Raw genomic sequence first — 24,886 nt, forward strand, 5'->3', positions numbered from 1 at the left:
AAAAACATCTCAGGGTACAGAACTTGAGAAGATGCTTTCAGACTGGAGCAACTTCCCAAGTACTTCATTGAGAAAATGACACTTCTCTTGCCTGGCACACATAGCAACTATTGATCAGAAGATCATAGCGTAACTGCACTCCAGTGTTTCACTTTGAACTATTGGCAGACACAGCAGCAATAGAGGCCTAAGAGCCCCTTCAATTGCTGACATAACCCTGTCATAACAGATGGCCCTGTGCTGCCTGTCTGCAGAGAAAACACGACAGGACGGCTTCTTTCTATGGGCCAAGTACATCCAACTCTGATTACTTGCCCAGGGAGACTTGCCCATGGTAGGCAAGCTCAGATGTGCCCAGGGTTTAAAAACAAGCTAGCTGGTGTGCCAAAAGCCAGTTGTCAGCCACATAACAGGGTGCCCCTTATAATAGGATGCAGACATATGCATTTGTCCACTTTCATCAGTCAATTCCCCAGTTAGACCTGGAGTTTTGCTGCCACTGGGTTTTAGTCCTTCTTTTTAATTTGCTGCATTAAAAAAAAAAAAAAAAAACAAACTTCTTGATATTTTTCACTCAAGCTGCAGTCTCTGCAGTATTAATACTGACATGAAAAAATATTTGAATGTTTGAAAATTTTGCATTTCTTTCTCTTTCAGGGAGTGTTAGGAAGTACCATGAAAGTGCAGCCATTATAGATTAACCCAAAGACAGATATCATGGGTATCAGATACAACTTTATTATATTTAAAGTGCTTTGTCAGTGACTACTGTCAGTCTGTTGTATGCAGTTGACTTTTCCAGGCTGTGGTGGTTTTGGCTGAAGTAATGTAAATTTTCTTCAGAATGGCTGGAATGGGGCTGTGTTTTGGATTTGTACTGCAAACACAAGTGTTGGTATTTCAGGGATGTTTTAGTTACTGCTGAGCTGAGCTTGCACAGGGTCAAGGCCTTTTGTGCTTCTTCTACCATCCCACCAGTGAGGAGGCTGGTGCTGCAAAAGAAACTGGAGGGGGCACAGCTGACCCCAGGGATACATGCTCTCTACTTCCAAATCTTACCTTGTGACTGCCTTCCATATACCCTCTCCCTTTCTCCCATGGAGTCCTCAGTGTTTCCAGCTTCCCATCATTTCCCCTCCAACTGGTTCATTTTGATCTAACAAACAGGGTGAAGTCAAGAGCAGATAAGCTCACAGGTTACTTTGCAGTTCCAGTAGACAATGCAAGCAGAGAATCCAGAGCAGGGGAGGCAGCTTTACTTCTCTGGCACTCTGGGTGAATATCCCTCCCAAGTTTCTCTCTGCCTTTCACCCAAGCACTTAAAGACACTATCATTCAACGGTTTGGATGTGGAAGAAAAATGCAACTGTAATGCTAATTCAGTTTACACTCTAAACCCCACCATCTGCTTTTTATTTTAAGATAATTCTACATGCAGTTTTAGATGCCTGCAGTAGCAGCCATGGGAATTCAGGCATATGGCCACTACCATATGACAAAGTGTATTGTCTAATAATTTCTAGTCTTTCTCATGCATCCACTTGTGCATAAGGTACTCAAAATAATAGGCATCTTATCCTTTAATTCATTCACACAAAATTCACTTCCAGTGAAATCTTTGGATATTTCTACTACCTCTGCCAGCTGTCTGCCTCAACCCATTTCAGCCTCAAAGGTTTGTGAAACTTGCATAATTCACTTTTTCTGTCATGCTGAAGATAATAAATAACTGAATTCCCATGAGAAATGTCAAAACATTGGATGACATTTTACAGTCTTAATCTGATCTGAATAAAAGTAGAAAAATGTTGTCTCATCATATGAGAATCTGGGGCAGATTTGTTACCTTCACCTCAATTAAATGTTTAGAATAAGATGTGTCAATATATGCACAATAATCTGGACAGCATGCAGTCTGTCTAGTTAAACCAAATGGCTCAATATTCTATGCAGAAAAGAGGTTATGCTTATTTTTCTAGTGTGAGAGAAAAATATTATGGGTTTGGCTGAACTAGAGTTAAATACCAGTAGTTCCGTACATACATGCATACAGGAAGGAACCTTGCTGTGAATGTGTAGCCTTTGATAAAGAAATGTGTGACAGGAAAGGTCCAGATGTGCAGACATGCCAAGAGGAGGCTCTTCAGCAGAGCAAACCAAGCCCCCTAAGAAAGGGGCAGCAGGGAGAACGTGTGCGTGCCTGCAAGCATGTACACACATGCAACAGAGATTTATATCCAACTTAAGTATTATCTGTGAAACAGCTTAGGGCTCCAGCAGTTACCCAGTTCTGTCCCTTGGCTGGCATGCAGTGTCCCTCTGCAGTGAGGGCAAGCCAGCTGACATGGCAATTGGATCTCTTGACTCGTGTTTCTTGCACAGAGGTAAGAGATCTTCTCCCTTCTGTTACCTCCATGCTCTCTTTTCCCGAGCATACAAAAGTAATCCATGTACCATAGGATGGATTTGACCTATGATTTGTGAAAGACCAAAATTCTCCACACCACCCTCCCATAAAATTGCTACCTTGGACATTGGTTAAGGACTGAAGGTAAATCAGTTGCTTTAGAAAGAAATCAGTAATAAGCTCACTCCTTTTCATCTTCAGTACTGTAAAAATGAAACCCAAACAAGTACAGAAATATCCATAGGTTTCCTTAATCTCTTTATAAAGGATCTTCAGTCGTATTAGGAGCTCATAGTAGCAATTCAAAAGCTAAATATAAAAGCAGCTTTTTGAAGTACTTATAAAGTCAGTAAGAGGCTTTTTATTTTTAGCATATTTTCCTGTGAGATAAAGATAATGAATGTAGAAAGCATCCAAACCCAAAATGAGATACGCAAAAGAGATCCCACGATCTGCACCAGGAGTGCTACAGAATCAGCACGGAGAGAGCAATGTTCTGACAACACCATCTGCTCATTTGTGCTGTTTTTTCCTATTACCAGCTCTCTTAATGTCTCATGCATGATTTTCTGGGGAAGTCAGGAGGAGTGTATGATTTATTTTGACATTAATATTTACCAGGCTGGTGTATGCTTAAAGTAGCCAAGATGCTGAGAATGTTTGCTTGTTTAAAAAGCCATTGAAATGGTTTTCCTTTTTCTTTGGAGACATTAACAAGTTATTTTGTCACTTCACTGTTACATAAAAGTCATATCCCATTTGCATGACATTAATTTAGGTAAATACCACAAGTTTTGCTCTTACTGGAGCTGTAGACTGAAAGAAAAATTACTTTGGTTTTCAAAAAGCTTTCTGGCATTTTACATTGGTCACTAAAGAACAGTGAAACAAAGTTTCAGGCTGTGAAACTTGAAGTTATTTAAATTAGCAGTTTAGTGGGAAATTGAAGTGCAAGATTCTCCTGCAAAACTCATGCTGGACACTGAAAGTGTTATGTTTGATTGCTCCTTCGTGAAACCTAAAAAAGATATTTCATTTGCGTTTATTAACATTTAACAATTGTCTTACAGATTCTGGATAAGTAGCATTCCTGATATGTAGGGTTTTTTTAGAGTTTTGAAGCAAGTCTTACAAATAAGGTTTGTGTACTCTGCTGAAATACAGGAAAAGTGCGCACAGTCTGTGCATTTCAGATCTGTTGCATGACTGCATTACACTATGGATTGATACTCTTTTCATCCAGAAATGGATTACAGAGCTGACAGATTTCTTAAAATAACCATTATGGATGTGAATCATACTGACAAAAGCAAAGCAATCCCATTCAGAAAAGACATCTTGCCTCAGCCAAACATTCTCATGAATGTGGATGGCTATATATGACTTATATACAAAGGATTTTTTAAATTGCTAGGCATAGAAGCCTAAAATTTCATTTTTTCTCATTAACAAAAAGATGACCAAAGTTACATACCAGTGGTATTGATGCTATGCATGTACCATAGAGATTGCTCTTAAATAGCTCTGTCTTCTAAGATGGGGTCATGTATTGTCCCTTAAGAAGGGACACTGATATGCCAGAGATGCACTCACAAGCATGAGGGTGCACAGGATTACATTATTTTTCACAGCAATTACTTTTCCTAATATTTAAAGGACAGAGGCAAAAATGAAAGAGCTGTAGTATAATGGAATGGAGCTTCTTTTGGTTAGTTAAATTAATCCTGATGCCAACTCTTTTTTTTTAAAGTTTTGAGATTTTAAAAAAATTTATGTAGATATTTAGTAATACACTAGAAGAAGCTATTCAAGATACAATATCTTTAGTGTTTAAAACCTTTGGAAAAATTCATGTATTAGGAATGCATATGTGCTGTAAAACATTAACTCTGCACCTTTTGTTTTTTTAGGAGCTACAAGAACTTCTGAAAGAATTTGTGACAATGTGCATTCTTAACTGCTGCAGTTTCAGAGCCCTTTTTCTATTGCTGTTCTGTAGGTAAGAAGTATTTGCTAAAAAGATTATTTCTTCAATATATTATTATATCAGTTGGTTTATAATCAACTTACTTACAATTAGAGACATATTTGACAAGGTAAAAAAGTAAAATCTTCTTGGCATTTGAATCTTGCCTCTTACAAAAATTAAAGAACCTGGGTATTAACAGAAACACAGGACTGAGCTTCATGAATCTCAGCTGCCTTGACAGATTTTTTTTTTTTAATTGGAAAGATTGATGAGGGAGAAAAAGAATGGAATTTATGAAGCATATGAACCCGCAAATAAAGGATTACTGGGTAACAAAGTGAGTATTGTATCAGGTTTGCTTAACAAATTCAGATGGGCACACAGACCTTGCCTGGAGCATAGTGCCTTGCCCTAGGACAGAAGCTCACAGTCCACCTAGATTTACTGCAAGCTTGAGATAGTAAAATCATCACTGTGCACTAAAAGGAGAGTATCTTAAAAAGAAATATCTATTTTAAAAATTGTTTTTTTATTCTCTGTTATGAAATTGTAAAGTCTGTAGGAAATCTGAGTTGCCTTATGCTGGAAAGTGAAAATTATCCCCTCTGGCTACACATGGCACTTCTAACAGTGCAGCTGCTATGACAGAAAAATATAGAGATGGAGCACTTAAAATATATTCCTTCTATAAAAAGGGGCAAAAATATTCTTTAAGTAATTCCAATAAGAAAATGTAAGCATGGACAGGTTAAACATTCTCATCACTACTTTCATCAGAAGTATTTAAAGTCTGTGAGCCAATTCTTTATCTAGAATTGCCTAACCTACTTCATCTCACAGTAGATTCCTCAGGGTAAGATTCTATCTGAGCTTTAACTCAGGTGGGTGTGCAAACACTCATTTAGATAAAGCTTTCTCTTAGTAGTGTGAAAAGGTGGAACAATCCCCAGAAAATAAGTTTAAAGCATCAACTTCCCCCATCTTCTCCATTCCTATAGAGGGGTCTTTGTGCAAAACATGCACTTGCTCTAATTCCACCTTCTTTCCTCATCAGCTGTGACTTGCCATGCTATAATGAGTGGGTGGCTCATGGCTTAGCCATAATAAAACACTGCTAAAAGACCAACAACTTCAGAAGTATCTAAATTAAAAGGAGGCAAAATTCCCCCAGGAGCTCAGCCTGTGGCACACATTTCATTAGTATCAGACAGGCTTTGTGAATCCTCCGGCAGCTTCATGAGGCTGTGAGTGTGCAGAAGCACGGGGGGTTCATTCCTGAGTTCATCCATGGGGGTGAGGGCACACACAGCACCTGTGAGAGTGCCTGGGTACAAGGGCACAGCACTGAGCTGTGTGTCTGTTGTACCCAAATCCAGACACAGCTCTGGCCCAGGGTTATCTCACACACAAGATGATGCTTGGGTTCAAAAATGCATTTTTCCAGTGCACAGATCAGGAGGGGTTTGTGAAAGTGCTGTTTAGGACAAAACCTGTCCTGCTTGGCACTGAAACAGAGAAATATTTCTAAACAAAACCCAAGGGCTGAGGTGCACCCAAAACAAGGACCATGATTTTTTGCCAAGTGGTCCCTTAGATATTCCACTTGGAAAAGCTCTGCCTAACATGTGAAGAGAGCTTTTTTTTTTACTGAATAATTTACAGTCAGTAATGGTATGGGGTTGTTTTTTCCCTTTCTATCTCTCACTGCCTGAATGACACCTCTTCACTTCACTTAACATTAAATTACATTACAATCACAACATGGCCCCCTTTTTACTATTAAAATCTGTTGCCTGGATGACTTCTTTCCCATTTTTTTTTAAATTAGTAATAAAAAAATTGAGGCAAACTGATCATTTTCAGGAATCAGCTTAAATGAATGAATGCTATTTGGTCTGAAGAAGGGTTCCCATTTGTTTCAGATAGGGTGTTTTTAACATAAAGAATGCTAGCCTAGGTTTATGGAGTCAGAATTCTATGAAATGTTCATTTTTTTTTTTTTGCTTGAGCTCAAAAGCATTTATGGTATTTCACTGTTTGTTCTTGTGCCTGGTAACATGATGCTAATTTCAACCTCACCATTTAACCAAAAAAAGAATGGCGACAGTACTGTCCATTTCAAAGCAGAGAATTAATCAGTGATGTGGATTTTGCTACAGTTTATCTGCAAAGACCATAAACCTCCATATCATTGAGCAAAGGTATGAAACCACAAATAACTACTTTATTTGCATCTGTAAGCCTTTCGCCTGTCAGTGAATTGCCTGCAAAAAAGCTTTTTTTATTCTTGTTTTCCTGGGGGGAGTGTTTCAGAAGCTTGTTCAAACTGTATCTGGCATTTTGTTTATCTTCTTGCAGTTCTAAGGTGTTTCTGTCTCTTTCATGCTTTCATGATACATATCTTCTGACAAAAAATAGCCAGAGAAAATATTCTCATACATGTGTCTAGACTGCACTTATGCCTAAATAAATGATATATACTACTGTTTAGGGCAAATGTTCCTTTTTTCCCTTCCAGTTACCCCATTCTGTTAAGACACGGACTTGAAAGTACCTTAAATAACAAACAGTTGTTGTACCTTTCAAGTTTAGCCAAACTCATGAAAATTGTCAGTTTTTGAGCTCAAGAATGACTTAGAAAAATAAATAAATAAAAATTTGCTTTTATAAAAGCAACCAGAGGGCATTGAACCTCTGAGTTAAAGCATTTATTATGCATTAACAGCCCAGAACAGGCAGATAGTCTCAGCTGAAAAATAATTATATGCTCAGGTTTTTTTCTGTAAAAGCCTGTTCACACCACAGTTGCTGGAGCACCTGTTGCAAGGCAATTCCAGGCTCAAAGGCATGCCAAGGCATTTCACATACATTAAGAAAATGGAGGAACTTAAACAGCTTCCCTTAACTATGAAACATAAATATAGCAACACAAATATTGGTTAAAGGAGAAGCTTAAGTGCAGTGATGAGAAGATGCAGATGGAGGAGTGGAATGAGTCTCAGATTTTTCCTTTGCGAGTGTGTGCAGCTGTGAGCTCACGGTGCCTGAGCTGGGAATGGAGCACGTGGATCAAAGAGCGCTGTAAAGGAACAGGGCACCATCCCTTAAAACACAGAAACCCCAGACTGCTTAGGGCACAGAACCTCTGTAGGTTCCTTGTCTCTCACCACTGACCACCTGCCTCTGAGTGTCCCAAAGTCAGCAGGTTGGTGACAGCTTTGGTTTAACAGCTCACACTCACATTTAGGAGGCCCCAGGTTCCTTTCACTTGCTGGCTTGCTGTGCTAGGACTTCTCTAAGGTTTTATGGCCAAACTGCACACAGGGGACCATGCCTCTTCAATTCACAGCCTCAATTACAGCACTACAGCTTTACCAGGCTTACTTAGCCATAAATCTCAAAAGGCCAGTGATACGAGGCTACACATCATGTGTTAATGAGGAAAATTATGAATTATCACAGGTCATTTAAAGGAAGGACTTCCATAAAAATTTTAAAGATATATTTTGGAAAATAGAGTTAATGATAATGAACTAGGCCCCTCTGCAATTGCAGATTGACTGGCAGAATAATGATATACCCTAACAGTAGAAAAGAAACAAGTTTTCCTTTAACATTTCACAACGTGTAAAACTTATTCAAGAACAATCCAGTAAAGCTGTGAAATTAAGCTCATGCAGCTCACTGAACACTTAGCTAAAATTTATATGTAAATTACAAAAGGAGAGATATCTATTCCAAGAACAGTATTTAAGAAATTAATTACAGTCAAATGCATTTCCAATTTTAACACCTCTATGCAACATAAAACTGGCCTTCTTATTTATAGTCACATCTCAATTTAACATGACTGTTTGTTTCTTTAGGAAAAAACTTACAGGAGAAACTTCCCTTATTTCAATGCTGGCATTTCTCAAGGGTATACTTAAGTAACAACATCGTTCTTTGGCAATATAGAAATAAAAAACAGGGAAAAAATAAAGGAAAAAAATTAAAACATTAAAAGAGCTAAGATATTTGTGTTATAAGGCAGCTAATGAGAAACAGCTATTTCTGTGGCAATAGGATCTGGTGAATAAAAAATTATACAGCAATAGCAGTTTTCAAGCCAGTGGACACCACATTTAAAACCACAGTGTGATTTGGCCACGTGCACTCAGTGAGATCATCTTAGCATGTAAGCTTTTCCAGTTTAAGATGCTGGATTATTCCTGGTGTCTCAGTGTCCTGACAAAACAACTCAAGCTTTCTCGGAAACAGCAAAATTAAAATGAAAATATCAAGCTTTGTAAAGCTCCAAGAGACCCAGAAATACAATGCAGAAGAGAAAGCAGAGTTCTCAGGAGCAGCTCCAGAAAGAACCAACACTAAGAAATTCAGTGAAGATTTAGCACTATAGGGGAAGACCACAAAACACTGGTAGCCCCTTACCTAATGGTCTATGCTTAGATTCTTCTCTCTAGGAGCAAATCACTACAGCTCTTGCACCTCCTGTTGGAGAGCTGGTCATTTTTAGGGGCCAGTAATTCCCAGAGCAAGGATTAAAATCCCCAGACCCTTCTCCTGGTGGTTTATATAGGTGTCTGATCTCCATCAGCAGAGACAGTGCCTCTGCCAGCTGGCCTCACTAAGGCAATTAATTGTTTGGTTCTCACCTTCATAATTCATACCACACCTTTCTCAAATCATTGGGAACAAGTAGTTGTTACCATTTGTGCTGTAATTTCTGAAGGGCGCACCCTGCTCAGGGTCTTGGGGTGCTCACCTTTGGGGTTAGGCAGAAAGGGTTTGTAGTTGTTTATATATCACTTTTATGGATTGTATTTGTAGCTGTTTCTGAGCAGAGGAAGTACTTGAATTCTCATTGTGCTTTACTGATTTTGCTCAACAGGATTATTTCTGTAGCCTGTTTAAAAATTGTGTTGTGAAAGCAGGATTTTAAGTGTTTTTATGCACTGGTCTCTGAGGCTGGTTTCTGTCTCTGAGACCTAAATATAATGTATTTCATTATGTAAAAAGAAGCTTTATTTTAAATGATGAAATAAACAACCAGCATCCCTTCCACATTCCCAGATTATAACCATAATGCCTTGTTTACAGATAAAGTATTAAAGAAGATTGTTTCTCAGGTGGAATGTTAAGAAATAATAGAATTTAAGGCATAAAAAGAAATAGACTTAGACTTTATGGTATAAAAAGAAAGAATGAACTCTAAGGTACAAAAGAGATTTTTTTCCAATAAGAGACAAATACAGATTATGAAACCTGATATTTTTTTGATTTCTTTTTTATTATGCCCTTTTAAAATATCCTCATTTTCAATTCCTTTTAGGTCCATACAAATTCCTGAAGCTGAAGGAAAAAGTGAAATTCTACCTCCAACAATACAAAAAATCATAAAAGGGTACAACAAGTATCTACGTCCATTTTTTGATAGTAAGTAGAAAAGCTCTTTCAATAAGACTGAGTCATAACATAATGTGGTGTCTAAAATTCAGCAGTGAGACTAAATGGGTTTTTCTGTACTTTTTTCCTCTGATATCTGCCAGCCACTGATCTGATTATATATGTTCTGTGATATAATAAGATGGAGTTTAATAGCTTTTGTGGCCCAAGGTGAAACTTGTATTTTCCAAGTATTTGCAAGCTAAACTTTCAGACTGTTAGAAAACTTGACTATCATTGTATGTGTGTCTTCATGAAATATGCTGTAACATCTTACCTATTTAAAAGCATAATTTCCTCTAATTTCCTAAATAATAGCTATAAAAAGCTTTGATTAAAGATTTGAAAGCTTTATATATCAAGCTGTTCAGAACAGCACAGGCAAATCTTGTTACTATGCAAAGTACTATATGCCTCAGCATATAGTAGAGATTGCAAGAGAATTATTTAATAAATGATTCTTGCCTCAGGTCTTAAAGGTCACTGAACAGATTTACTGAAAATTGTGGGGGGGAAATGAATTGAAAAGGGAAAATGAATAAAAAATGTCAGTTCCCTGCATCAGAAACCAATGGTCACCAGATTGGAAGAGCCACAGAGTCTACTGCATCAAGGCTGATTTTTCTGCCCTGCAGTGCAGTCAGACACCTGAAATCTCAGTGAAAAACCTTCTTATTTGAGTCAGGCTATTGGGTGTATCAGAAGTACTGAGGAGTTATGAAGTGGTGGGAAGAACTTGTCCTGGAGAAAGTGCAGAACACTGAAGAAGAAAATATTCTGAATGTTGAAAAGAGGCTCAGCACCATGTGTCTGTCAGGAAATAAACTTATAGTGTGAATTATAGACCTTAAGCTGGATGTTTGGAAATGCTAGAGGTGTGAGTGCAAATGAAATATCTATATCCCTTTGTATCCTACTTAAAAAATTGATTGACTAATGAGCTTCTAAGACCCTACTGTTACCTCTTGCCATCCAAATACCTGGTTCAGTATGGATGTTCCACATCATGTGCTGTTTCTGGATCCATTTATAATAATTTTAAGATATACCTGTATTTTAGGTTGAAGAAAAAGAGGAAAACGATTTCATCAGGTTTTTTTATTGTAATTATCTTAGCTGATGATAAAACTGCTATAAAATATTTAATGCCCTAAGGAGACTGACAGCAAAATAAAAGTAACTTTAATAAATAAACTAACAACTCTTCCTCATTGGAGATGATGCATAATGTAAAATAACTGTGTTCAGTGGCCATTAATATATTTTATTCATTACCTCATGATAGTACTAGAGATATGTTGGCACTGCCATGATGAGTGTGCTTGGGTAGACAGCAGAGTCTCATTTCAAAATCCTGTAATAGCAATTAAGACCTACCGTAAAGCATATTTGAGTTACAAATCTCCCTTTTCTCCATCTTTGCCTCAGCTGTTGTATTGCAGCAAGGCTACAGTTATTTTTTTGTCTGGGTGTTTTGTTCAGAGGGATGCTAAGAGCTCCCTGGGTGTGCCCAGAAATCCCAGAGGAGCTTGGGCACAGACTGAGTCTGTCACACAGAGCCAGTCTCACACCTCCAGACAGTGCCAGCATCTCTGCCAGTGCTCACTGCAGCTCAGGCATGCAAACTCTGCCTCAGAAACCTCTGATGGATCCTTATTAGCTCCAGTGCTGAAGGAATGAGATGACACTCTGAAAAAAATACATTTTATTGATGCCGCTTCTAAACACAGGGTTGGTGGTTTTGTGAGAAATTACTTTCTTTGTAGGAATAATTTGAGCTAGGATGACTCAGGCAATGCTTCTCTTTATTTTTGAACCTGTAGCTTTTTGTGAGATCACTGGGGATCACTTTCCCTGTCATAGAGGAAGGTGTGCATGGGCTGGGGAGTGGGATCAGCCTGGTCCTGACCCCTCTCTGTTACTGGCAGGGTGGGCTACACTTTGCCCGAGAGTCAGGCCCAGGAGAAGCTATTGCTCTTCTCAGAAGCAGAGCTAGCAAACCAGCTAAGTCCTCAGCTTAACAAACCTGTGGAATTTATTTATTTCTGTGACCTCAGCTATGCTAGCTTTGTTCCATGTAGTATTTTCCTGGTTTACACTGTGGTTTTTTGCCTGCAGCTGGCGTACCTTGTGTCTGTTCTTGGTGACTGGCTTTACTCAAGTGGCACTGAGCTCCTTAATATTTAGCAAAATGGGGTTTTAGTCCTAAAAAGAAAGTTAGGTACAAGCAAATGTTCATAAAATGACAGTTCCTTTCTCCTAAAGCCAGAAAAACCAGAAATATTTACTAGATAAATAAAATTTATGGCAGCTCATAATTTTTTTTGTTTAATAAGCCCTCCATTTGCTTATTAATTTGTGTTTGGTCTTTGTGCTAGGGCTGGCAGATGACTGGAAATGTCCCAACCACATACCCCAGCTCGGGTAGTGCCATTAACAAGGGGAATATGAAGATCTTTTTCATTTGAGTCTAATGACTGCATAGCAACATAAAAACTGTCTTCTCCTTTCCTTGCATGGAGTGAATCTCCTGCTTTCCTAGACTTTAATTCTGGGTTTATCTCACCTTTGGCCATCTCCTCCTGCACAGTCACCCCTCCAGACTGGCTGCACAAACGTTGCCATTTTTGTGCAACACAGACTGCCCTTCCCATCTCCAAGCGCTGAAATTGGGCGCCCAAAGTTGGGTTAGTTGAAAGCAGCCTTAGTGTGTCAGAGGTCTGCAGAGAGGTAAAACTGGCTGAGTGTTCTGTGTTTGTCCATACACCCACATGGTGGGTGGCACATACCATGTACCAGCTGCCGCATTGTGAGGGTGCTTCAGACGCTGCTGGCACAGAGGAATCTCAGCTGCACTGGTTATTTAGCTCAGCCCTCATCTGAATGTTGCTATTAAGAATGTTCTGTTTCCTTATCTATAGCACTTCAGTGTTCCTCTTTGAGTTGGTTCATCAGGCAAGTCTTTATAAGTTGAGCAGATAGGTGCAATTACTAATTAAAAAACCCCAAACCCCTGATCTGGAACGATTTTAGCCATTCTTTGGACTGGAATATGAAATGCTCCTATATTAATGTTAGTAGATATTATTCCTCAGTATAATAATATCTATCCTACCATTACAGATATTTATGGAATACTTCTATAGAAAAGCTGGCATAAGGGATTTAAAAATCAACAGTTATTTCCCTTAAATGTGCTACATAACCCTGCTACTTTATCTCAGCAATACAACTTGATTTCTACCTCAGGTTTTCTGCTGGAACCATGTAGATCAATTTTATAACTTTTTGTGCTGTGCCAAACTCTCTGAATTAATGAGCAATTCCTGCAGACTTCAGTGAGCCTTGGATTAGGTTCACAGGGTTGTTAAGGGATGCATAAAATCTTGTAAATAATTTTATACAAATAGATTTTGTTCTGTGATTGAATGTGATAATTTAAGTGTTCTAATTAAAAAGAGAGATACTAGGAAAAGGTCACAGCTAAGTATATTTGAATATGGAAGCTGCTTTCAAGTGGTACAGAAAAGTGTCATGCTTAAATCAGTTATTCTAAATCACATTTAAAAGATTATTTTCCTTCATTTCATAATGAGTAATACATCTCATAGACAAGTTTTAAATTAAAGCAAATAAAGTTTTTGGGTCCAACCTTCTGTCTAAGACCTGTCATCATGGGTTTTTTCCCCCTCAAATGTTGTTTATATTAAGTTCTATGAATGTAATTAGATGAAGGCATTTTAGTCTTCAGAAGTGTACAAATGAGACATCAGAATGTTAGCTGTGTCTAACACCCTTCAGTCTAGGGAGGCAAACTCTCAGGGTACATGAGAAAGAAATATCAAATAAATATCATCTAAGGACTATTTTAAGCTAGCATCTAGTCCTTTAGAGAAAAGCGAAAAGCCCAGAATATGTAAATAAACTTCAGCATAGACATGGTAATGGAGATTTTCCTTCTTTTCCCAGAAGACACACAAAGAGCATCTGATTGCCACCCAACCCATGTTCCTGCATGCAGGACAGTTTGGGTTTTGGTTTTCAGCAGGGTTCCCTCCAAAGACTTAGCTCCAGAGATTCTAAATTATAAATGGTGCTTTTGTTCAGATAGTAAAAGATCAATTTATTTGAAGTTTCCTGTTGTCTCCAGCTTCCACAAACTGGGATCTTTGCTTTGCTAAACAATGTGCACAACTAACTACTGCATGCATTTTCTGACATTGGACAAGTCACCTTTCTGACTTCTCTTTGAGGAGCTGAGTAAACAATGCTCCTTGATTTTTATGTTACAAGATTTGAGATTTTTTTGTATTTTGGAATATTTTTCGCTGTGTATGCTGTTTGCACATTTTATTCAAATGTGGAAAATGAATCTTGTCACAGCCATACAGTCTTGCCAATACAGAATAGATTGCAAGATAACTTAATTCTGTGCATTACTCCCCTTTGTAATAATGCTGCTGCCAAAGCATAGGATGGAAAGAGCATGTTAAAATGATTATCTGTGACAGCGTCTAAATCCTTCTCAAAGGCACTGCTTGCCAAGATGGTTTCCTGTCCTCTGTGTGCTGCCTGTCTTATTTGTCCCCACATTAATTGCTTGCATTTGGCTGTATGGAAACATGGGGGTTTTGACAAATGATTTAACAAGCTGTTGTTAACATGGTCCCCACCAATTTTTGTCTTGTCCACAAACTGTACCAGCAAAGCAGCATCAACGTCTAAGAGTTATTGATGTAAACAAATAGGATTGAAATTGATTTGTGCTAGAAATGGGTCTGTCTTCTCATGCCTTCAAATCAAGAATTACAGTTGAGATCTGTCAGAAGGTCTGTCCACTTTCTTCATGTAACTATTTGTCAAGAAAAATGTCTTGTGGCGGGAAGTTAAATGCACTGAAAAAAAATTCTAAGCATTATATAAGAATTCTGGTATACTCCAAACAAAGCTGGCAATCAGAGGGACAAAATGAGTTTTCTAGGAAGCTATTAGAGTTATTCTAGTATTCTTCTAATTTTCTGTTTACTTGCAGTATTTTATCCAGTATTGCTGCAAAGAAGAGACATTCTTCCAAGAAGCATTTTGAGGCCTTTGTGAATGTCAGAATTGTTTTGAGTTTTCTTAAACTAAATGAGAAAGGGCTCATGCTAATGGCTCAGCACTGGAAGTTTTTGATAGTACTGATCCATTGCAGTAATGGGTACACATGTGACACAGTGCTAGTTTATTTTGCTGCTACAGACCAGGATCATTGCAGTGAGTGATCCAAACTTAATTTTTAGGTATGCTGTCTGCCACTCTTCTGGCTGCTTTCCTATTTGGGATCACTATGAATATCTATAGAGGGCACAGAGGAACAATTTACATAAATTGCAGGAAAATGGAAACGTGTGCTGCTTGGGCTGCACAGGCAGGGCTGTAACAAGGCACTCCCTTTGGCCCTGCTCTGCCATGCTTTGAAGATTCCCTTCAATAATGCAGGACACAGTAACTTCAGTTCTCTTCTGAGGATCGGGAGATTTCTTCTGATGTTGTCATTATACATGGAACTTCTGCCAAACATATGGAAATGTAGGAACTGACTGCCTCATCTGGTTTGCTGCCCAGTTTTTGACACTGTCAACAGGAGACCTTCAGAGGAAGTTCAGAGGAAGCCCTGGTGAATAATTATGAGCAGACTCATTCTGTTATTAGTACTTTACAATTTATGGTGCCTTACTAAATAAATATTTATCCTCACATGCAAAAAAGAAATCAGCATTTAACTATTAATGTTGTTCTGATTTAATTAACTGCTGGAGCAAAGCTCTTCTCAGCATCTTGTATTGTGTTAATAATGATCCTTTCCATAATTTGTTTTCCAACTCCTCCCATAGAGCACAGTGCTGGATCTGGGGTGGTGGAATTTTCTGCTGAGTTTTTTTGGATGCTGGGCTGGGCAGGCTGGGTGTACCTTGGCAGTGAGGGTTTTTGGTTGGGGTGAGTGGAGCAGGACGGTTTGTCCTGACTGTGCTGCCACTCCTTGGCACTTGAGCCCCAGGGCAGGTCTGTGTTCTGCCACTTTGAGCTTGAAGTGTGTCTCAACCTGAGTGAGATGTCCTGTGGTGCTTGGGAGTCACCCAACGCTGCAGTGCTGTTGTGGTACTCAGTAATATTTTGAGAAATACTTCAGCAGAAAAGAAAAAAAGGATCTACAAAGTCCTGTTTGTCTGATTCCTGAGAAATTACCCCCTGCTTAATTTCAGTAATCTTTCTGAAAATTGGCTGTTCCCCTCACATGTGTAACTACCTGGCACTGATGATACTGAAGTGTCGCTAATGGACATTTTCCCTAATCTGTATCACCTTACTGGGCAAGGATCAGGTGATAATAATTCATTATATAATAGAAAGAGTCTGATTATTCCCAGCCATCATTTCTGCAAAATCATCTGAACAGTGCACTGTCCTCTCCTTGGGATGGTCCATCCTTAAACATGTGCCTTGCTGGGTGGGGTTCTCCTCAAATGATCATGTGATAGTTGGCAATAATATGCTCTGGTACAGTCACACACGGGAATCTCTATGAAGACGTAAAAAAACCGCAATTTGGATTATAAATCACATTATTTTGAAATTCAATGGTTTTTGAGCATCTGACATATCTTTTGAGGCTGGCAATATTGTACCTGTCATTATGATATAGTACAATGGTAAATATAAGTATTAATTGTTGTACCCCAGGTAGCTGGGATGAGTTTCTTAGGGGTTGAGCTTTTAATCCTGGAGGGAGAAAAAATGAATTTATTAATGGAGTATCAAAACATGAAAAGACTGGGAAGAAACAGAAGAACAAGCTGTCAATGATCTGAGAGTTTTTCAGTCAATTTTACTTCAAAGTTAACCTCCAAAATCTTCTTTCAATATATGAACAATAGTTTCTAAACCCTATGTATAATTTAATAGTATACATGCATATTAAAAAGTAATAAACATGCATATTAGCAGCAGGGCATCCTGCAAACCTGCAGTCCTGTTTTAAGCTGGAGCTTTATATTTAAACTTTCAACTGAGTCCAGAACAAAGGACTTACAGATTTTTTTTCAGGAGTGACAGATGTGTAATGATTTTAACACATGCATTAAAACCAGAAATATTTTGGAAAAAATAAAAATACTAATAAAATGACAGGTCTTAGAATGACACATTTTTTTCTTTAGTGTTATTCAGGAGGGTGGAGTTGGACTCCATGTTTCTCTGGATGCAATTTGGGAAATTTCTACAAAATGTATTGCAAGGAGCCAAGGAGGGCTTTCAGTGATTTGCCTGTGAGATAAGGGCACTACCAGCTGCAGAGATCTTACCTAAAGTACTTCTGCATTTCTCAGTGCTGTGTTCTTTTCTTCTCAATTGCTTGGAAAGATTCACTGATTTAATACTAATTTATTTGTACAAGCACTCTGTTAATTATTCTGCACATATTCCACCAGGAATAATGTTGTGTTTTCATCAAAGCTCTGCAAAAATTCTGCATTTTAAAATGCACAGTCGGTGATCTTCCCTCCAACAGTGTGAAATGCACATTCAGGAGGAAATGGGAATCAGAGCATACTGACATTGCAGTAACAGCTGCTTAGCTAAGATGTTTAACTACACTGAATGGGCCTTCAGCTTATGACAAGTTTTCCTTTATAAATGTAATGTTTGAATCACAAGTTTCCTGCTAGTGGTCAAAGGCAAGATCTTAAATTGCAATGATACAGTATATACCATAAATTCTTAAATGGAAGTTACTCAGCTGTGCCATCTGGATATTAACCACGTGACATTGCCAGGTGAAACTTCTTACTTCACCCACATCTGATGGACCAGATGTTGCAAGAAGAATTCTTGCACTGGAAGAATTCTTTCTGCTGCTCTGCACCTTAGAGAGTGTGAGGTGCCATGGGGATTGTGCCTTCCACACCATATTGAGTAACATTTTCCCTGGCATTTTTTTTTTCTGGGAGAAAAAAATAATATAAATCAGAAAGTATTTAAGAAATAAAGCATATTTCTGAAAACTAAAATAGTTTTAGCTGAGAAGTATGACATTTTGGTTAAGAATGTGAAAATTCTTGCATAATCTGTGTTTGAGGAATATTTAAGATAGCTTCTAAACATTCAGGAAAAAAAATAGAAAGATTTTGTAGGCAGTTCTCATGAACACTGAATATTAAAGAATTACGAGCTATATTCTGACTTCCTCTTTTTTTTGCAGATGGTCCTGTGTCAGTGGGAATGAGTATGGATATTGCAAGCATTGATACAATATCAGAAATAAATATGGTAAAGTAGTTTTTGCAGTCTGTTTTGCTTGTTGATAAGCTGATGTGCTTACAGCTGCTGGCAATACAACTTTGGGCTTGTCTCCTTGTGAAGACAGTGTGGGTTAGGAGGTGGAATTCTCTTTTTCACGAGACATAGTGTTTATAACACTATAATAAGCATAGAAATGCAGCTGTGAGTCCCACCTCTCACAGATACAAACAGAAAGCTGCTACTGAGTATTAATCTTAATGAGAAGCATGTGGATCAGTTCTTATTTTCCAGCTGAAATGTCTAAATCGTTACGCATTTCATAAAAATGAAGATGTATTTATGTGCCTTTGAAGCCACTCTCCCTATGATTAGATACAGCTGAACTCAGGCTGTTTTTCTCTTCTATTGTTGCTGTCACACATTAATTTATTCCAGCTGTGTTTCATTTAATTTGTATCATTTGTTCTTGAACAAACTATGAAATGGAATGTACTTTTCTACTTAAAGATCCTCTATTGGTACACAGAAATAAAAAGGAAAAAAAAATTAATCAGATATTAAATATGAGTGCATTAGTAATTAGTAATTATTAGTTACTATTTAGAAAGGGGAAATAAGGTCAGAACTTCAGATGAATTTATAATATTGATAAAAACATACCATAAAATCAAAAGTAGTTTTAAAAGTGTTAAGAAATAATGCGATCTTAATGTAGGACTGCAAGGCATAACTAAATTGAAGGGGAATTGGACTGCTGTGTTCAAGGTCTTGATAAATTTGGTACCACTGTTTCCTTTGTGATGCTAAAAAGAGAAATTGTGTTAAAAGATGCCTTTCCTGTTTCACTAATTTTTTTTGTCTATATGAATTTATTCAACTTTTTGCCATGTGCTCTTAAAAAATTCTTTATTTATTAGCTTATGTGAACAAAATGAGATTTGGAACCACTTACATAAATCATTCTAAAACCTGGAGGTTTACAGAGCCAGATTATCTGCTTACAAAGCTCTGATGACTTCAGCTGATTCATAGCCCTGACCAAGGCCAGCAGCTCTTACTGTAAATGACCATTAGAACAAAACCTACCAACCTCACATGGAAAACTTGGCAGAATTCAGCGCAGCTGCTCTTGGAGTGCCAGGGACATGGAGAATCACTCTTTGTGCCCAGCAGCTGTTTCCATATACTTCTGTAAAAGGGAATACAACACAGGCGCCCTTTCTATGATAATTTTGATTTTCTCTTTCAGGACTACACAGCCACCATATTCCTCAGGCAGAGATGGACTGATGAGAGGCTTTGTTTCGATGGCAATAAGAGCTTGAGCTTAGATGGTCGACTTGTGGAAATGCTTTGGGTACCAGATACCTTTATAGTTGATTCAAAAAAGTCTTTTCTTCATGATGTCACTGTTGAGAATCGTCTTATAAGGATATACCCTAATGGAACAGTCTTGTATGCCATAAGGTATGTAAATACCACCCATCAGCCTTTCTGATTGTGTCTACTTATCTTTTAAACTTCCCAGGTTCTGCTTAAGAAAATGGGTCTGTCTGTAAAAGTAGCATCTTGTAGTTTTAAGAATACTTAATATTCTTGATCAATATGAATAAATTCTTAAATTTATCTTCCCTAAATAAACTCTTTTGCTTTCATGCAGGCTGAGCACAGGAATTGCATGTTGCCATTCCAGTTTGCAGTGAAGCCATCACAAGGGATAACAAGCTGTGATGATGGACCTGCATGATTTATTGTGAATTACCCTTTGTAAAAGGTCTTGATAAATAGAAAACAATCTTAAAATATATTGCAAATAACAAATGAAAATGTGCACTCTAAGTGAGAAGAGAGCAAAGGGTGGCCTTTTTAGGCTGCCACTGAACTCAGCTGTTCTGCTGTGGTTTCTGTTTGGGATTGTATTACTCTTGTTACATTAGATACCAGTAAATAGTAGATTTTTTTTCCTCACAATAGATATTAGGCTGAAAATATTATTTCAAGAACCATACATGGCATTTTTTATTTTTACTGATGAACATTTTTTTCCTATTAATACTTATAAAACTTTTTTTCCCCCCAAGGATCACCACAACTGTTTCATGCAGCATGGATCTGACTAAATATCCAATGGATAAGCAGACATGTACTTTGCAACTGGAGAGCTGTAAGTCACTTCATCCTTATTGTTTTATGCAATTAGAAAAAGATCTGTGATCTATTTCTGCTAGATATTACCAGAGTGGCTGGAATTTTCCTAAAAGGCAAGGGACATTATGTGGCCAGTCCCAGTGTCTGTGTGCAAAGGTGTGTGCACAAATGTGCACATGACCTCACTGAAAATAGCATGGCAGTGCTAATTAATGAGTGAGCAAAATCCTGGGGGATTCTCACAGGCTTGGTTTTGCAGTGCATCCTGCAGTTACTGTCTTGGTCTTCAGAGGGAGTTCTGTGAGCAGGCATTTTCTCAGCACAGATGAGATGGCTTTGTTTTTTTTCCCTTTCAGAGAGTATGTAATTTTTTCTCGCTGAGATAAAATTCCTTTAGGAAAGAAAGAAATCAGAATAAGGCTTCTTTGTAAGGCATGCAGTTCATATTTAATGATTTGACATTTTCAGATCTTGCTCTGACTTATTTCATTGTCTCTTATGTCAGTGCCCTGGTAAAAAATGTGATCAATTGACGAATAAGTGTAAATATATATTTTCATTTTATCAATCAATCAATATCCTCATATTTTCCTTGAAATAGGTTCTCTAATACTTTGTAGGCGTGGTTACTTTGCAAACACATAAACATGTACTTTTTTAGTTAAATGTTTGCTATTATTCATATGACAAGACTCTAGAAAATAATTTTTGCAGGGGATAACATAGAAGAATAACCAGCTCTGTAAGATGAAAATATATATTTAAAATATGTCTCAATACATGCTCAAAATCTTCTGGAAGGCTTTCCAGTACTTGTTAAGTTTTATTCTGTTTCTTTTCAGAAGTGTGTATTATTCATCTCTTGTTGTTAATGACCAATCAGATTGGAACAAAGTTTCATTTTAGACATAGACACAAAGTAAATGAACCCAAAATCTTCTTCACATCCCTCTAGAACAAGCAGTTTTATGAGATCTGTTTAACAAACAGTGCTTTGAATTGTAATTGGGATTTGTCTTTATTTTCCTTTGGAAGAGCATATTGGTAAATCAATGTATATAGATTTAAATCAACAGCACTGCCTAACGAGTCATTTAGTATTTTCTCTAGTTCCAGAATGAAATACATGTCCCACAGGAATTTACAATTTGTTTGACAGGATTAAAAAAATAAAAAGGAAAATTCCCCGTATAATTAAAACCAAACTTTTTTCAGATTGATTCCATCTGCTTTTTCAACAGCACACAAGCGTCTCCTGTCCAAGGGGAAAACCCAGTGCCACAACAAATGCTCCCATTACACTGGTGTTTAGTTTGAGGAAAAGAGATAGAAGCAACAAATACAAAAAGGAAAGAGTGTGCCTTGGGCTTTTCTCATCAGTGCACTGCAGTCCTTTCTTTTGGGTAGGCTGGAAATGGGGTTTGCTTCCCCATGTGATAAGCTATGTTGATTTATACATGAATAATGTGATCATCCTCCTGGCACACTGCTTGCCAAGACCATTGCCTGGGTTTAAGAATTGTGAATGCAGAACATGCACACACATCTGCACAAACATTGATGCTTGTAAATAAAATGTAAAATCTACAGCAAATATTTGAACTGAGACAAAGAGTTAGACTTTTATTAAGTGATTATTAATATAAGGACAAATATGTCATGATATTATGGAGTAATGGCTTTACACCATAAAGCATCCCCAGTGACCTTTCCAACATTCTTTTCTGCTATTGCTAGTTAGTAACTTTAACTGACTTGTACTTTCTACATAGCAAAACACATTTTGGCCAACATATTATTGCATTTTCCCCCCCTTATTGCAACACTTTAGAAGGTAATGCTGGCATTTGTTAGGAAGCAGAGACTTGGCACTCTGAGTCTCTTGATATGAGTGCTGTGACATTTGGGACAGTGGAGGGATCCTGCCTTGCTTGGTGCTGCCAGGGGGGTTCTTGCTCTCTGCCCCGTGGCAGGGAACACCACCATTCATCCTTGCTGGGCTGGAGGGTTTGTCCTCACATTTCCCTCACACACACCCCCAGTCCAAATACATATTCAAGTCTTGGGCCCATCTCTGAAATTTTATTTATTTTTGAACTTGTCCTTTACCATTCATTCAGTGAAGAGCCATGTGAAGGCACTTAACTTGTGCTTGACAATCAGTGAAAATTAAAATTAGCAACAGAAAGGTAAAGAAACTAATTTGTATTAGGCATTATGAATGTTTAATCCCAAATTTACTATTCCTGTAGTTAACCCTATTGACATTAGCAGCTCATACTCTATCAACAATGTACAGGAATGAGACATTCTGGGCTTGAGGAATTAGCTAGGATAAAAACTCAGTGTCACATAAAGAGAATAGAGATTACTTGTAAAAGCCAAATAACATGGGCTTAAGGATTTTGTCTCTATAAACTTTTGAAATGTTTTATAATTACTAAAATATTAATCCCTTGAATAAAGAACAACTTTGCACAGAGGGAGCACTGTACTATTTAACTTTACTGACTATTAGAAGGCTCTCTCAGTAAAAATTCTTCTTAAGAGTTTTGGAATTATTATACTCAAAGAATTTTCATAAGAAGGATCACCCAAACCTGCTAATTGTTCCACTAATGAGAATATTTTGGAACAAAAGCAAAATAACCTCTGTTTCAAAATATGCTCGTTATCATTTATGTGGGCACCAAGAACTTCTCCTGTCTCACACAACTTGGAAGGCTGAATGTCTTATGAAAACAAAAAGGAATTTACTGTGGTACTCTCTAGTTCTTTGGACTTCATTTAAATGTCTGTAGTTCATTTATACTGAAAGGAAGCAAAATGCATCCATGGCCGGAATCATGCATAAAACCTGGTTATATGAGTGTCTTTGTTTTGACTAAGGACAATGCAATCATTTGTTTATAGAAAATGTTACTTCTATTTTGCATCTCACAAATCTGGGAAATTTCCCAGTATGTGATTTTAGGGAATTGAAAACTTAGCTTGGATGCATATGCTTTTGGCTTAGTCTTTTGACACAAAACTCTTTTGGCTTTAATTGCTATAAGTGTGATAACGTGAGCAGAGATTCCAGGCCATGATACCTTTTCATATAACTACCAGTGATAGTGAAAGCAAAATGCACATTTAAAGAATGAGCAGAGAAAAAATTTTCAGGTGAAATTGTCATTTAATAGATAACCAGCCCAGTGTTTTCTTAGAACAAAATTTATGAACTCCTTTTTTTTCCTGCATGAGATGGTGGGATAAATCTGTTCTGTTTTGTCATTGCAAGAAAAAACCCCAATAACTTAAAAATATTAAAAGGCACTTTTGTTTTTGTTTTAATACATCTCTTTTTTTCTGTGATTCTAGAGCTTTGTTCTTTTTGCAGCATATACCCTTGTGCAATGTATTGCATTATTGTCTCACTGTAATTTACTTACAGTTGACTAAAGTCTAAAAATAATCATCAGCTCATGTTTCTGTTCCCTAAGCTGAGCTATTAATTTACACAATATAAATCTGTCAAATACAAGAATGATTGATCTAAGTAAGCTAAAGAAAAAAGATGTTCAAATGCTCCCTGTTAACATGTAAATTACATTAACATAATCTTGAATTAATCAAATACACTAGTCTGTAAAGTGGCTGCCTTTTATATAAGGGGGAAAAGCTACAGAGGTATTTTGGCTATGATTGTGCTGCACATTGACAAGTGTGTGCAAAACACGGTTGCCTTCTGATAGATGATTCATCCAGGTCCTAATTACTGCCTGAAGGTTAAGAGGGAACCTCCTGGGGCCCCTGAAGCGTGCCATGCTGTTGAGCCTGCAGAAACACCAGCTCTAAGCTGGTTTCCTTGGCAAGCATCCGAGTCCTCAGCCCAAACCTTGTCCCAAGTGGTGACTCGAGCTCCGGTTGGAGCACAGCACCAGCGAGCAGCAGCTGTGCTGCTCTCCCCATCCCTTCATCTCTGTGGGAATGAGGACCAATGCACTGCACCGAGAAACAGCATTTGGGATGCAACACACGGCACGTTTCATGTCCAGTCAAAGTGCTGGCAAGAGCAGTAATTCATTAAAGCTCTATTTTCTTAGAGCCTAATAGCTTTTGCCTTTAGAATACCAGGTGGTACCAATCTATTTTATTAGTTTGTCATTTATACTGAAATACAAGATACAAAAGGACCACCTCCAAAAACATCAGATTTTAACTTACAAGACTTTGCATGGTGTTGCAAATTTTGTCATGAACAGGAATTACAATCTGCCAAAACCCATCATTGTTTATGTCTAATTGCACTTCCAGAAATAAGAAACAGCTGAACCATAAGTGTACTCAACACAAATTAATTATTGTGCAAAATAAACACAATTGTTGGCTTGTGTCTCACTACAGGGGGTTATAACATCAATGATGTCATGTTTTACTGGACCAGAGGAAATGATTCAGTTCGAGGTTTGGACACACTCCAGCTGGCACAGTACACAGTAGAAGACCACTTTACTTCTGTATCTGAAGCTGTGTATGAGACAGGTAAAAACACCCCTAAAACAATTTCTGGGTGCAGTTTGAATTATGGCTTTGGAAACAGAGCAGCTTCAGGAACTGAGCACACTGCTTTCTGTTAGGATGACAGTTTTCCT

General features: G+C 37.7%; 1 protein-coding gene across 2 annotated transcripts in view; it reads left to right on the forward strand.

Moving 5' to 3' along the window:
* Window positions 1-4,321: 4,321 nt before the first annotated feature.
* LOC135449450 (gamma-aminobutyric acid receptor subunit pi-like) overlaps window positions 4,322-24,886 on the forward strand; it is a 37,228-nt gene continuing 16,663 nt past the window's right edge. The window contains exons 1-6 of one of the 2 annotated variants that reach the window (XM_064716485.1): window positions 4,322-4,406; window positions 9,709-9,812; window positions 18,061-18,128; window positions 19,351-19,568; window positions 20,183-20,265; window positions 24,639-24,776. In XM_064716485.1, coding sequence (XP_064572555.1) covers window positions 4,351-4,406; window positions 9,709-9,812; window positions 18,061-18,128; window positions 19,351-19,568; window positions 20,183-20,265; window positions 24,639-24,776 — 667 coding nt within the window. In that variant the 5' untranslated portion in view covers window positions 4,322-4,350. Of the gene's footprint in view, window positions 4,407-9,087; window positions 9,163-9,708; window positions 9,813-18,060; window positions 18,129-19,350; window positions 19,569-20,182; window positions 20,266-24,638; window positions 24,777-24,886 lie in introns of those variants that run through there. The other variant, XM_064716486.1, reaches the window with a different exon arrangement.

The sequence above is a fragment of the Zonotrichia leucophrys genome, chromosome 6 (assembly GCF_028769735.1).
Source record: "Zonotrichia leucophrys gambelii isolate GWCS_2022_RI chromosome 6, RI_Zleu_2.0, whole genome shotgun sequence".
Taxonomy (NCBI): domain Eukaryota; kingdom Metazoa; phylum Chordata; class Aves; order Passeriformes; family Passerellidae; genus Zonotrichia; species Zonotrichia leucophrys.